This window comes from Thunnus thynnus, chromosome 5 (genome assembly GCF_963924715.1).
Source record: "Thunnus thynnus chromosome 5, fThuThy2.1, whole genome shotgun sequence".
Lineage (NCBI taxonomy): Eukaryota > Metazoa > Chordata > Actinopteri > Scombriformes > Scombridae > Thunnus > Thunnus thynnus.
The window spans coordinates 7182946-7198643 of record NC_089521.1 but is presented as its reverse complement, the minus strand read 5'-3'; the positions used below and the strand labels follow the sequence as shown (position 1 = coordinate 7198643).

Here is a 15698-nt window from a genome sequence, read left to right as displayed (position 1 = left end):
AAAAAGAAAACAACTTTGAAAGATATCCAGTTTATTTGACAAATTCAGATGGCTGATGCTTCGTATTAGCGTCAGATTAATGTTTAAATACATTTTTGCATTGAAGGAGGACTGTGGATTTTGGCTCCCATCACTGAGGCCAACACTGAACATGCATAAGGAATGGATCTTTTAATGGCCAGTATGAACAGGAAGAATGATTACAGCAAGAAAAAACAGTTTCAGTGTTCATATGGGTACCTCAATATTGTTTTAAGACAGACTTGAAAAATTATGAACCTGTCCTTTAAGTTACTATTTGGTGTTTTGCCCTTACAGGTGCTGTACATCTGTTGTACTACAGAATCTACAGTGTTTGAACACACTTTCATACCACACACAAACCTGTACACATGGTCTAAGCGTCACAAACATACATTAACGCACACAAGACAGTCCACCCTTTACATAAACGCACTTTCATTCCAGTTACCTCACTGTGCCTATTCATCACTTGCTGGGTCGATGCACTTCAGCTTCTTTGCTTTGCCCTCCTCCCTTCCACCCTCCTCTGCGTACTCCAGCTGTGAAGGGGGCGGCAAAGGCAGGCAGAGCCCGCCTCCTCCCCGCCTATTGGGCTGTATGAGGACTACAGGCTGGCGGGGGGCGGAGGGGAGGGGTGGGGGGTTGCAGCGCTGCGTCTGACAGCTTTGCAGCGGCTGAGCGCAGCTTGACTGACCGGCTGCTCAGCGGGAACTCTCCCTCTTAGTGCCAATATCAGAAATACTAATATCACGGCAGGGTGAAGCTTTTAAAGCCTCCGGAGGATTAGCTATACCTCAGCCCGGAGCTGAGAGCGCACAGGCGGACTGACTCCACACATCGCATCGCTGTAGTTTCATTTAGACACATTTCTCGAGTGCGTCTTCTCCTCCATCCACCTGCCTGCGCGCGTCGGGAAGAAGAAGAAGAAGCCCATGGAGGGATGTCGCGATGCTGTGCACAAGGAGAACTAAAACTTTGGTGTCGACATGCGTGATCCTGAGCGGCATGACCAACATCGTGTGTCTCCTGTACGTCGGCTGGATCACCAACTATGTGGCCAACAGCGGTCCCAAAGTTGCGGAGAGCGGCGGCGAGGCGGAGAGAAAGTTTGAGGAGGACAGTAAGGGGGAAACCCTGAGGATTATCGAGAGGCTGGACAGGCTGGAGAGCGTCGTCAACGAGCACATCAAAGGTCAGCACATTGTGGTGTTATTACGGTGAAAGTTTGAGTCCATCACGCACTCGAAGCAGCATCAGATTCTGGTCCTCACCAGCCTCTAGACAAAATACATCTTAGCCTTCTAATACTTACTTTACATCACCAACTTAACTCCCTGTAGCAATATCGGGCTATATATATTACAGTATTTTTCTAGTCATGAAATGATTAGTTAATTAATCAGTGCTTCAATGAATCAATTAGTCGAGCAACATACAATTAATTGACAGTTTTTAAAGTAATTTATCAAGCAGAAAATTCCAACATCCTCTGGTTCCAAAAATGAGCTTTTGCCTTTTCTGTTTTATATCATTGTAAATTGAATATCTTTGGCTTTGAGGCTGTTATTCGGACAAAACAAGCAATTTAAAGTTGTCACCTGTGATGAGCACTTTTTAAAAAGGCGATCGAATGATCAGTTATATAATCGGCTCACCTGATGCCAAAAGTAAAACGTTTATTTAATATGAGTGATGATAGTAGGGTGAAGTCTCCTTTTTTGAAAACAAAAAAATATTCCTTTGAATAGCAGACAGCTGTTGTAACATCCCAAAGAAATATTTAAGTCCTCATAAAGGAATATCATAAGTGAGTTCCTTACACTGGGATATGCTGTAAGACGGCTGCAACTGATAACTTTTTGTCTGAACTCAAAGGTATTTAGTTTGATACAACAGGAGACTGAGAAAATCAGAAAATATTCACATTTTTGAAGCTTGAACCAGAGAATTTCTGGCAGTTTTGCCTAATAAAAGATTTAAACAATTATCAAAATAGTGGATTCATTTTCTGTCAATCAAACCATCAATTTATCAACAAAACATTTCAGCTCTATACTGCATAAAGCCAAAGTATTCACCGGACAAAAGAGAAACACTTGATGATTCTGTAAGATTAGGAATGAGTGAGACGGTCACTGCAGGGCCACACAGACACATAACGTGTTCATAGAGGAGCATTGCTGGTCCAGCTTTATTGTTGTATAGTAGTACTGTTGTTTGTCACCATATTCACAGACACACAATATTAACCACGATAATCAACTCATCAGAACATTAAATGAGGATTTTGATGCGAATGGTGTCTCAATTAAATTCATTGACCTTTAAGTGTTCTATTTGAATATGCTACTTGTATTTGCATCATGACCTATTTACAGCCCTTTCTGGCCAGCTCTTTAAGTCCAACCTAAATTCAGAAATCAGATTAGGTCAATTGTCTAAGAGTTAATCAGGTCAGAGTTGGACCCGGCAAACTTTTTCACGTCACTCAGAATCTGCGAACATCTTCTTCACGACACTACACAAGCACTCAAGATAGTCTGTTTACGGTTTTGTTCATTGATAAAATGTTGCAACAACACACACAGGACTAATAGTACTCCCCCTGAGTCCTCTGTGTTTTAATTACCCTCCTCAGAGCTGTACATCAATGAGTCAACACACATTAAGAAGTGGGACAAACTCTTCCTTTATCCTCAGCTAAATGGGACAGTGCATGATTCACTAACTGAACGTAGGAGAACATGCACTCAAGCGCAGCACTGAGATGATTAACACTGGATCACTTTATGGTGAGAGCTCTTCTCTAATGCCCAATAGACAGTAGAGAACGCCATTCCTCTGTAAGATAAGGACCATAATTTATCAAACATCTCTGAGAAAGGCTGTTGATCCGGGATTAATTTTCTGTTTCAGATGAGCTTGTTGAGAACATGCAGGCGGATGGGCGTCTCTAATCAGAGAGGCTAAATTAATACTGTTCAGAGGGAAAACATCATTTCAGATGCATAGATACATAACTGCTGACATACAGCCATAGACGTCACACTTACAGTGCACATGCTTTGCACGTTTTCTTTTAGATAAGAAAAAGATAAGGCTTTGCATCATAATTTGAGCACAACAAACTTTTAAACATACTTTTTTTGCTATCAATAAGATGGTGCTGATTCTTGACAGAATTCGACAGTGCTTAAACAGTCATTTTAAGTATTTTGAATATATGCAAATGACATACATTTCATTAATCAAACAGACAGCAGCAGAGCCTTGAGTGATATTTCCCTTTCATGTACTTATTAAACCCCCAGTCCTAATTAATTAAATTTTTTGTATGTGCCCAGATGGAGAATAATCTGTATTTTTACCATTGTAAATGAAAATAGACACTTTTTGGACGTCCTCACAGTTGGTGAACCAAGCTGTTACTGCTGCACTTCGACTACCTGCATTCTTTCTGCCCTTGTATCAGTTGCTCAGGTAATGAGGGGACGTAAAATCTACAATAAATCCAAATGTGAACAAAGCCAGCTGTTGGGTCACAGTGGCAGCCTACAACAGGGGGCACTCTGTTTCCACTCTGAATGGGAATTTTATAGTGGTATTGTCCCAGTGGTTCAGCATCAGTGTCTTACAAGTGGTACATATGGATAGAGAACATTATCTTGTCCAGTATGGTAAACAGTCAAATGCAAACTTACAAACTTGTACACATACCTGTACGTGCTGCATGATGTTATGATTGAACCGCACTACTATCAGTGTTTTCTAACACAGTACTTTGGATCCTTTTAACTATGCAAAGTGCAGCTCCCCATTTTGCAGAGATGTTGGTATGATACAAAGGATGCTCATCATTCACATGGAGAACAGCAGGCTGATGGTGTACTGAACTGTTGAGAAGTGCTAATGGAATCTGCATAGGCTCCGGGGTTATAGCGGGTGAGTAAATTTAGCCTCCGGAGTGCTTGGCGCACTCCTCTCCTCCACTCTGCTTGGTCCTCGGAGCCGATGCCAGATTACATTATCAGCCAGGGGCTGATGTGTTTATGTGTTTATGCTTTGTCACTGATACAAAAAGACCAGACTGTGAAGCCGACATGCAGCTATGAATGAGAATAATTCAACGTTACAGGTAGGGAGCACAGAAAATATAAACTGTACTTAGATAGATAGATAGATAGATAAAAACCTTTTTAGTGATACTACTTTCATTGGCTGTGAACTGGAGGCTGACGGACTGGGTTTGTGATGTTTGAATAAGGGTTATATGAGCATATTACTAATAACTCTCAAGGGCTAAATGTTCTTGTTCTTTCAAAAGTCCATGGTGATGTCACCTGTTAATGCAGTAGCTCATGTCGTGTCACTTCATGAGAAGCCAAAACTTTGTGTATTAGATAAATAAATATGACATCATGAAACAACTATTCATTTTAATAGTTTAAAAAAGAGTTTTATTCAAGTTTGTTTCATTACATAAATGTTGATTTCAAAATTCCCTTTTTCACAAGTTTTTATTTAATAATGGCTAACCCTTTTCCCTTTTCCGCTTTTAATATGATAGTGTCATTTTTCATGACAGTGGAGTTATCACCGCCCATTCAGCTGTCAGCTTGTAATGTCCTCAGCCTTTCTCAGTAAGTTCAACAGTTTATTAACTAGCTAGCTCCTGTTGGCTACAACAAACAAAGAGAAAGATTGTGTGTTTGTTGTCCTACAGAGTTTTATGTGTCTTTTTCTGAGGAACACCTTTAGAATCAAAACTCATCCAGAGGTAACTCTGAATTAGCCAGCTGCTGTTAATACTGGTTTTGGTGCTGAGTAATAATCCAATCTCACAAATCTGCCTAGTTAGCTGGCAAAATTTAGTGGTTGAGCCTGCTAGAATAAGCTGTGATTGGCTGAAATATAAGGCTGCGGTGAGAACACCACTGTCGTGAAATAAAACATTGGGAAAAATTCCATTATTAAAAAAAAACATACTTTTTTAAAAATACCTTGCCCACCCTACCCTATGAAAACAAGAAAAATGAAATAACATTTCATAATGATTTGACTTTTAATCATTTCTTAAATAATTTTACAGTTTATTAGTTGAGTTATATATTTGTCTCTATGCATTATTTTCATACATTATTTTCAAGCACAATTCATACAGTAGAGGTCATTCAAAGTGCTTCACATAAAAACAAATAATAATACACTAATAAAATATAGGAATAAGGCAAGAATCAAGAAAAATTAAATTGAAATGAAAAAAATATGCATTTAATTTATTTATGTTTTATTTATGTGCTTTACAAAGGCAGCAAAATAAAACAGACGTCATAAAATCATCAGGTTTTAAAACGAAAACAAAAAACAATCTTTGTGTATGAAAACCAATTCAGTGTAGGAAAAAGCAAGAATAAAAAAAACAGTGTAGGGTGGATATTCCATTCGGTTAGCTAAGCAGAAATGAGACGTCCTGGCTCTGCTGAAGGTATCAGGTGGCCCCTCTGGCTGGTGCCATGTTACATTGCTGGCTATGGCGAGGCCGAGACTCAGTGAGGAAGAGATTCAGGTCATGAAACAGTACATATTTTAACACGTTTGTTTACAGTCATTCATTCCCACATTGCATGACTGTATAATTGTAAGATACACATAATTAAGAGCAGAAGAATACTTATTTCTACAAGACAAAATGGATTCTTGGCTACAATGTCTCATCTGCATCTTCAGAGGATCTGCCTCCTCACATGTGATGTTGTGTTTTGATCCATGTTCTGCATTATTTGTTTCTATCCTGCCAAATACAAGTCTTATTTTTAGTAGTCTCTTTATGAGTCGAACGCAATGAGAGTTGCAAGTTGATCCATGTTGACAGTCTGCTGAAGAGGAGGAGTGTGCAGGGTGGACTTCTGAGACCGTGTGTGGGTGTGTGGGTGTGTGCGAGCGCTCATGGTGTAAGTTGCGTGTCTGGCGTGTCATCAAAGATGTATGGCAGTGGTGTGAGATCTGATGTTGATGTCACTGCCTGCCTATAGAGCCTGTGTATCGTTGCATGAAGAATACTGTCACTGTAAACATTCTGACATCAGTCGGTTCAGGCTGCCTTGACACTGTAACACACAGGTGCACAGGGACGTTGGAACAGAGAAATCAATCCTGTTGCCTTTTTTGGCTCTGTGCTCTTAGTTTCGCTGCCAGTTGCACCCTAAGATGCCTGAGGATGATACAAAATAATGCAATTTAGTGGAAGAGTAAGGAAAGAAAGAAAACACTGATGCAGGTGGACATTCAAAACTGCTGGATTATCCCAGATATAAAGGGGTTTCATATTAAATCAGGGGTGACTTCTGCTCCTGTGAATGTTTAAGACCTCCCGTCCCTCACTTCTCATCTGCACTCTCACACCACTGAAATTGAAAGGAAATCTGCCAGGGAGGGTGTTTCAATTTGGTGACGAATCCGCTTCTATATTCTTGTATGCGTCTGTCAGATGGAGGAGGTGTGACACTCACAATTCCAGAAGTGTCACTTTCTTTGGATTAAAGCTTGATGGCTTTGTTTCACCTCCTCCATACGGTTGCCTTGCTCTGATCCTTGACAGCATTGTGCAGATTATTAAGTTCTGTTTCAGGGGAGCTCATCCCCATCTCTTTCTGGTGGAGATATTTAAGGCAAGATCCAAAATTAACTTCTAGCCTCACCTGTCTACAACTGGTGACCTAGAAAATTGTCCTGGAAAGTGTCTTTTTTGCTGGAAAAAAAAATTGAATCTGAATTAGACAAAATATTGTTGCTTGTTGCTGAGGAGTAGGGCTGTAGTCAAGTTATACTATAGTATAATGTTCAACTAATCAATTAGTTGCGCGGGGGGGGGGATAACAGACGTGATTTCTTGGTCTTGAAACGCTGCAGCATTTACTGTAGTCTGCACTGAGCATTTACTGCCAGACTGACAACTTACTGCTAACCTTTTCTTCTGCTCCGCTCGCATTCACCGCCACTTTTCTGCCACTCACTCTTTCCCAACCGCTACACACACATATTACGCAATGCCGTATTCCTTAACTGGGCTGCGCCGACACAGAGGTTGACTCATGTATCGCTGCATAGAGGCTCCCAAACACTATTGATTTCTGAATGAATGGATATTTGGTGTTATTTTTGGCATTAAAAAAATTTTTTTGGCCTGGCCTCGTTGTTATAATTATAGGAGAAACACTGATTGAATAAATGTTCAGTACGTTCAGTAAACGATGAGTACAGTTAGACCTAGCAGTCTCCATTAGGTTGGGCGAATTCAAAGTTGTGAAAACAATGGGGGTGTTTTAAATATACCCCCGTTTTCACAGGTAATTTGTTTGTCTGTCTCTCCCGCCACAGGAAATAATGGATTAATCCTGGAAGGCTACTGATGTAGCACTTTTCTTCTTATGAAAGTAACACGGTGATTATTCGACCAATGAGAATTTGGTCAGACAGGAGCATATCGACCAACTAATCAACCAGAAAACTACAGCCCCCATCTCTGAGTTTTCTTTTTTTTCAAGCCAGTCAGAGAAATTTGAGTAAATGCACTTTTTCACTTTTCTTCCAAAAAATAATTCATTGTTATACTGTAGATGTAGCACAGGTTTACGACACCAGCATGCACCAGGTAGCTGCGAGGCGCCATGGTTTACTGTCTGCTTATTTACAAACAGCACCATTTGATCTGATATTCCGCCATGCTGTAGTGTTCCAGGCAAGATTGTCATATAATTTTAAGGTGGTGTTGTACAGGTCTGTAAAGTCTGAAACAGAAAATTCACTTTTCTTGTGGGTAGCATTCAGTTTGCATCTTGGACAACTGCAATCTGATTACTTGTCTCCACTCTGCCTTTTTGAAAACAGTGGCTCATGCCTGCACGAAGCGATCCTGACACTAATAATGTCTAGAGAATCTGGAACCTGTACCCATGGCCTCAGCCCTTTCTTAACCATTTGCAACATAAACTACTTGATTGGTAGAGCTTTAGAGGGCAGTGTACCTCCTGGGATTATGTGCTCCATTAGAGGCTTAGTCCAAGGCAAAAAAAAATAGTCCTTCTCTAGAGCCATTGTTATGCTTTGATTTTATTGACCCAGTGTGTCTTTGGTGGCCAGTAGGGACAAAGTTTAACAAGTGAAAGGTAACCACTTAGTGTGATCAATGACCTTTACTGAGTTGTCCATCTAAGACACATTGTAGTGATTGTAGTGCAGAGGAGGTTCATCCATAGAGGTTCTGTCTAACTTGAACATAAGAAAGTAGAGATAAGTAGCCAACTAGTTTAAAATAACATGATGCTGTGGGTTGGTTTTCCTCTTACCCTCCCCATTTTTTTGAGTCACCAGCTGCCACTGTTGTAGTAACATTTGCTGCTTGGTTGTAATGTCAGACCTCAAGTGTCAGTATTCCTATTTCAGTTGCAATCAGGTGTTATCATTTATTGCAAACACAGTCAAATATAACACCTTGCACAATATGATACAGCAATAAACAGGCAGGTATGAACATTTTAGATCAGATTTTACATCAGTGTGAGTAATATAATAGGTGATGTTCAGCAAAAGTCCTCAGAGATGCATGTCAGACTGAGTCAGAGCATTGCTGGAGTGTCAAAGAGATTCTCTACATGAATAAGATACAGGATGGATCAAGCTACACGTCACATCAGTATCATCACCATCACTGCCCTGGAAGCCCACACGGATGACGACAGTTTTAGTTCTCATAAATAACCCCTATGATGCTGTACTGCACATCCAGCCTGTCTCAAAGTAAGAAATGCAAGAAAAGACTCAAGGCCAAGATGGAATTAAAGAGGAGTTTGTGGCTCTGCTGCACTGACACAAGATTAGAGATCAACTCTGTTGACTTTGTGCAGGTTGATTCTCCAGGGATATGGTTCAAAACTGTGAGCAGCTCTTTGAACTGAAACTTGTTTGGCTGAGACAATGTCTGGAATTGGGGATGAGGTCAGAGCAGCTGAATGTTCTTTTAAAAATTCATAGTCATACTGCCACAGAAGGCCACTCACAAGGATGAAAGGAAGGGTGACCAGATCCCAGCAAACCAAAGGTGGGACAAAAAGTATGTTTGTGTGGGTCACGTTATGAATGCTGAGAGGTAGTCTAAAATTTTGATAATATGTCTATCTAAATTAAAAAATAAACATTTTTATTCTTCCCATTAGCTTGTAACATATTCTCTTTGCCCTCTGGTTGATTCAGTAGCACACAATAGACCGTGCAGGTTACAGGTTAGGCGTTTAGCATGTGAAGGATTTAACAAATATATTTTATTTGAATGCAACTTTCCTAACTCCCAGGCTAAGTAAATACAGAAAGCATAAAAGGAAGCTAAAGTTTCATAGTTCTCATGGTCTTATGCAATAGTCTGCTTGCACTCATGTATTCCCTTTTTCTATTCCAATAACCGTTAAAAGTATTGTGCTTCTCTTCAACATTGAATCTGACTAAACTATATAATAAAAGAGAACAGACAGGTTGCTGACATGGGATTCAAGTCATGGCTTCCGTTCTTTCAAGTATACTACTGGTGCTTTAAAAAGAGTATATGGCATATAAAATTGAGGGCGAACCCAGGATAGTATATCCAAAAAAGAAAAGTAATACATTTAGATCAAAGAACTTTCCTATGCCTCATACACTTTGTCCATCCTTAAATTAAACAGATTTTCACTCAGTGGTTTTCCTGCTCTTACACTTTAAGTGACCCTGCCTATATTATCTCTAACAACAGATATAACCAAATGGCATGATTGTGCATTCCAAATATTATTATTCAGACTTTTCTACTTTGTCCATCACTGCAACAACTGCAGGCAGGTCCTCACAAGTTATGCACTTCCAGCCCCATCGAAAGCACCTGGCTGAAACACAAGAATACCCCTGTATTAAAATCTAGCACCACACTGGAGGCCCACAATATTTTATTCTATATTCTAAACAAAGTTCATCTTACCTTAGATGTTCTCCTTGACTTTATACTTTTTGTTTGAGTGTGCAGCTTACAATGAGGCTTTCCCCTTGAGTGCATAGGTGTAGAATTCCTTACAACTGTATCCAAGTTTCACACTTGTGCGTGCACCGGCTCCGTTGGTCAGTCCACGCTGCCTTCATGAGGGAAAACGCTATATCTACAGAAGCATTAGTAAAGGGGATGCTGAAGGGAAAGGATGCAACAGCAGTCATATTTGGTGTCCTTGTGCCTCAAAGCAAGGTTGACCACTTCTCCACAACAGGAGTTCTTCTCTCCACAATATCCTGCTGGTGTGGCAAAGTCACACAGTATTCTTCATACAGTTCATCCATGTCCAGTTTCCCCCTTATCTGGAGGACCTCCACCGCATCACCAAGATGGGACAATATGCACTTGCTCCTCGGTGCCAAGCTTTCAACACTCTTCTGGTAGTTGTTGTCTGAGAAGTCATACTACTTTTCAAGGTAGTTGAGTGCAGCCTTGTAGAAATTGGAAAGATGATGTTTGATTGCTGCTGTCTTTTGGTCTGAAATCATTGGATGATAGCACTGGTCTCCATTCCAAAAAAGGAATCCATCTGTCATTGCTTAATTTTGAGAGTGAACATAATCTTATATAGCTCACAGACAGTCCTGTCCTCTTCCTCCAATAGCAGCACAACATCAATGAAGATCTTCGGCAAATTCTTGAGGAAGGACAGGTACACCTGTAGCTCAAGGGCTTACCCATCACTGTCCTGATCCTTTTTAAACAGTTGTCACAGTGACTTTGGGCACTGATCCTCTCCCAGTGACAAGAAATAGCTCTTGATAGCTATCCAGCCTCTTGACAGCGGGCCATTTTTGTCGATTTGGAATTGAACCATTGGTGTTTTTAATTTTCTCAAACAATTCTCCACAGAGGCAGGTGCAAGCACATCTGTAACTATGAGCGCTTTTGTATGACCACATGACATTTTTTTGAAATCTCTGAAAAAATGACTGGTGCTAGCTTACTACCACAGTCTGCAGACCTGTATGATTGGGAGTGCTGCACAGTGTGGTAAACGCCAGTTATTTCAGCTGCTATTACCTTATCTGTCTGGCAATCATCTTTGGGTTACAGTAGGAATTCATCCATAGATTGGCATTTCTTGTGAGACTCACACGTACTGTGTCACTTCATGTCGCATTCCCCCACATGTGGCAAATTTCTTTGCTTCACACTGTTATAAGTAGTTTCCCAGTCTTCGTTGTAGCTGTATTTCTTTTTCTTAGTGGTAGTTTGTGGTAACTTGCAATTTTCCCTGTTGGGCGTAGCGTAGGCAGCAAAGATGGTGACAGGTTTACCTGCACTTGATGTGTGCAGTTTGATTGACATCAAATACAGCTGTGTGATGACAGCCTTCCCTGCTTTCTTCAGAACCATTGGATAAAAGCCCCATTTTAGAAAAATGTCTGTCATGCAGTGGTTTGACTTTTGAAAACTAGAGCCAATAAAAGTGCAGGACATTGTCTCAATATGTGGGATGTGGGACGCGGGATAAAATTGCTGTGCAGTCTCGCATAAAGTGAGACACCAGGTCTCCCTAATGAGAGGCGACACAATGAGCAGCATGTTTGTGCAGGAAAACCTGACCTTGACCACCTTGAATCTCAGTTCTTGCATCATGACACATTCATAGATTCATAATGACATGACAGCATCAATTATCTGGATATTTAATTTAAATCTGAGAGACTGTGAAATTTTTTAATAAAATTACATTTAATATTAAGACAAACTCATTATGTTTCATTTGGACCTAAATCAGAAAGCCTTCTTTTTTGTTTTCCTCAGAGCTTTTAAAAAATGTCAAGAAATTCCCAACTGCTTGTTTCTTTTTTATCTTTAAATGTATGTATTTATGCACAAGCACAAACAATATTACCATAGTTTTAGGTTTGCATAGATGAGTGCAAGATGGTTTCTTGAAGTTATTTTCCAAGATCAAATCTTGGAAAGGCAATGATGAGTTATCAGGGGGAGCCACACTATCAGCCTCTTGGCATTTTGTCTCTGCAGCCAAACTACCTCTACACAAATACTATATTTGTAAAAAAATACATTATATTTATTCAAAAAGGCTTTGTGGATGCAAAACAAAGCACGTATACCACCATTCGTCAGCTGATTTTACATGATTTGTCTTTTATAAGTTATCACAAACTTATCCAAACTGTCATTTGCTACTCTACACTTTCAGTTCAGATAGTGTCAAAGTCCACTTCAGGCAGCAGCCTGAAGCCAGATTTGCTGAGATTAAATTCTCATTAATTAATTTGCCCACTCCAGCTAGTGTGCACCTGCAAGTTAACCATCATCGGGTCGTGTCAGAAACTTCCAAAATCCACATTCATCCTTCTTGCTTGGTTGGTCACACCTGCTCAGTGTGTTAGAACAAAAGTTTCTTGCTCACTAGACTGATGAAGTCTGTCTCAAATTATGGTGTTCATTTATATTCACAAAGTCAATTCTGCATTAAAAACTGTCATGGATAATTGGTGAACTAAGCAAATCAATGAAATTATAGAGCAGCTTAACACTCTGTTGTAGCTTGAACATGACCACTTCACATATTCACAAAAAACAACCTCCTACCACCACCACCTTCACCACATTCACCCCAACACCACTGTCACTCCTGCCCCCCTCACAGCACAGACCCTTTGTCCTACCACCCCCTCACTTCACCTGCCCCAAATACTGTCAATCACATAGTCACTTATAGTTCTGGATGACCTTGATTTCCACTATCTGTAGCGGTCAAGAAGAATCAAATGGAACGTTCCACATCATTCTGTGTTAGTATTTGTTTATAAATGTCTACAATATATTATAATATTAATATATATATAATTATTATTATACATACAGTATAATTACAGCAGCAACAAATGATTTTTTGGCCACTTAGAGGCAGCAGAACAAGCTGTAAAGGCAACACTGATGTATTATTACCTTATGAAGTGGATATGGCTAATGTGCAAGCATTTGCCTATTTACACATCCAGCAGACATGGAGCAACATTAGCATTCGTTTGGAGTCCTGTCTCTGTCCACCTGGCAAATGTAAGTCCAATATTCACTCTTCTTTTTTGCTCTGTTTTGATCTCCACCAACCCCTAAGAGAAATGTTTTGTTTGCTAAATGCTCCACTATGTTCACTAGCTAGTTGCTAACTTTGTTGGTCTGCTGTTTGGTGCTAGACAGGTAACGTACAGTGTTTATTGGAATTTTTTCACTGCAGTTGCCTGCTGTGACTTGAAATGAGGTTGTTGAGAGTGGTGAGACTGAGCCAAACAGCAAATTGTGGACTGTAAAACCAAAACAACGAGGTGAAAGATGCTAAAACAACCGGTACAAGTAAGGGAAACGGCAAAGTCAGGTGATAATTCTCTGTGGGTTTGTCACTATGAGCGACATCTTTTACATTACACATAGACATCTGGTCCTTCATTCATATAAAGTCATTGATTAGTGCAGCTTTAATTAACTCAAAAAAGATTTAGTGTCAGGTTCTCTTTAAAGTACAAAAACAGTGAGGTTTGTTTGAAATTGAAGTTTCCTTTATTGCTTTTAGTTGTGTAAGGGAATCTGACTTGGTATGTGTTTAAACCATGAGAAATACACATAGGACTTGTCGTGATTGAATAACATGTTGAACCTCATTAGCAGAGTACACATCCTTCCAGTCAGTTCCACTTTTAGCTTCTCTTTTTAGTCGCCCATGTTAAACACATAACGAGTCCATAAGTGCAGGTGCTTTGGTTGGAAATGCAAAGCAGGCGACTGCACTCTTTAATGGTCCTGTGAGAGCCACGAACAGGCTAGTTCATTAAAGAAGGGAACTGTTCCTATGGCGGTCAATATCCATCCCTGTCACTTTACACACATGAACACACACCCACGCACACTCACAGGAGATTTCATAATGGATTTAACCCTCACTGCAGAGACTCTGTGCAGTGGTTTGTGGCTTTGACTTGACATATATGTGCACCCTGGAATGTGAACAACATTGCACATGCACACACACACAGGAGACATGACAAACACACACACACCCACTCACACACACACACACGCACACACACACACACACACACACACACACACACACACACACGCACACACACACACACACACACACACCTCTTCCACATACCAAAAGCAGTAAAGTGCAAGCTGCTAATTCAGCCACTCATGCATACACTTGTCTCATCCCATAAGCAGGAAGTGTGTAAGGAGGTATGTGTGTGCCTAGTACAAAGACTCAAAAAGGCACACAGCCTTTGTGAGCCTGTCTGCTTTTAAATCAGTGTGTGTTCGTGCACATACACACACAAGTTCTCATACAGTCTTTGCCCGGCTGCATACATGTCATCATTTCTAGGAGAGGACTTTCTCATGAAGGAGCCTGTTCACATTTCACGCACAATGTGTCCAACATGGAATTCAACACTTCGTGAAGTTGCCACTGTCACTCACTGTCTTCTAAATCCCATGGTGCATTTCCCTGAGGCTGCATTATGACACCGCAGGGAGGCTTTCCTCAGTGCTGCCCCACAGCTAAATTCCTTCAGCGAGGCTTTGGGAAGACTATCTCAGGCTGTAAGCCTCATAAAGTTGTCATTTGGGGGCTGCCTGACACATTTGGTGTCAGGTCTCTGCTTAAAGTAGCGTTTTTCAAGCAGTGGATGGGCTAAAGGAAAATAAATATGAATGCACAAATTGTAGTGAAGAAAGAAGCATCAAGAGTCAATGACATACTGTAGAGTTAACGTGCAGGAGATGTGGTACTAAATTTAATTATTCCTTGTTTTTGTATTTAATCATAAGGGGCAAAGGTGCACAATTTGCTCTTCACTGTTTCTATAACCAAAAGATTGTCTGTGTTTTGTGAGGACCTTGTTTGAGATAAGCTGCAATATTCAAGTCAAGTCAAATCAAACTTTATTTCTATAGCACATCTCGTATAAAGGGAAATACAATGTGCTTCACATAAAATGACAATACAATCACAACACAATCATAAAAGTGCAAGTGCAGAAGATAAATATGCATCAACAGGTTTTAGTGCAGTTATACAAGAATCAGTGCAGAAAATACAAATGTCAAAATATATAAAACACACACACAAACATACAAAGAACATACCCATAGACTGTTATGAAAAGTCATGTTCTTAACCTGCTTTTAAAAGTATTCAGTGTTGGGGCCTCTCTCAGGTCCTCAACAGGGCATTCCATCTACTTGGGGCATAAATACAAAAGGCAGCCTCCCCTGCTTTAGAGTTAGTACAAGGGATGGTTAAAAGACCACTGCCTGTGCACCTGAGAGTTCTTGCTGGTTTGTAACTAATTAGCATGTCTTTTATATTCTGAGGTGCAAGGCCATTTAAAGTTTTGTGTTGAATATTTTAAAATCAATTCTAGTTTTGATGGGGAGCCAATGCAGAGATTTAAGAACAGGTGTAATCTGTTCAGACTTTTTAGTTCCAGTGAGAACGCGTGCAGCCACACTTTGTAATTAATTGTAGTCACTGCACAGCTGATTTTGGGAGGCCAGCGAATAGACTAGTAGTCTAGTCTTCTTGTTATAAATGCATGGATTAGTTTCTTAGAGTCTGATT

The 15698-nt window shown here is 40.2% G+C and overlaps 1 protein-coding gene across 2 annotated transcripts in view; it reads left to right on the top strand.

The window, feature by feature from the left end:
• The first annotated feature begins 535 nt into the window (after positions 1-535).
• Positions 536-15698, top strand: part of LOC137182600 (polypeptide N-acetylgalactosaminyltransferase 18-like) — a 183916-nt gene continuing 168753 nt past the window's right edge. The window contains exon 1 of one of the 2 annotated variants that reach the window (XM_067588927.1): positions 536-1216. In XM_067588927.1, the coding sequence (XP_067445028.1) occupies positions 973-1216 (244 nt within the window). In that variant the 5' untranslated portion in view covers positions 536-972. The remainder of the gene's footprint in view (positions 1217-15698) is intronic. The other variant, XM_067588928.1, reaches the window with a different exon arrangement.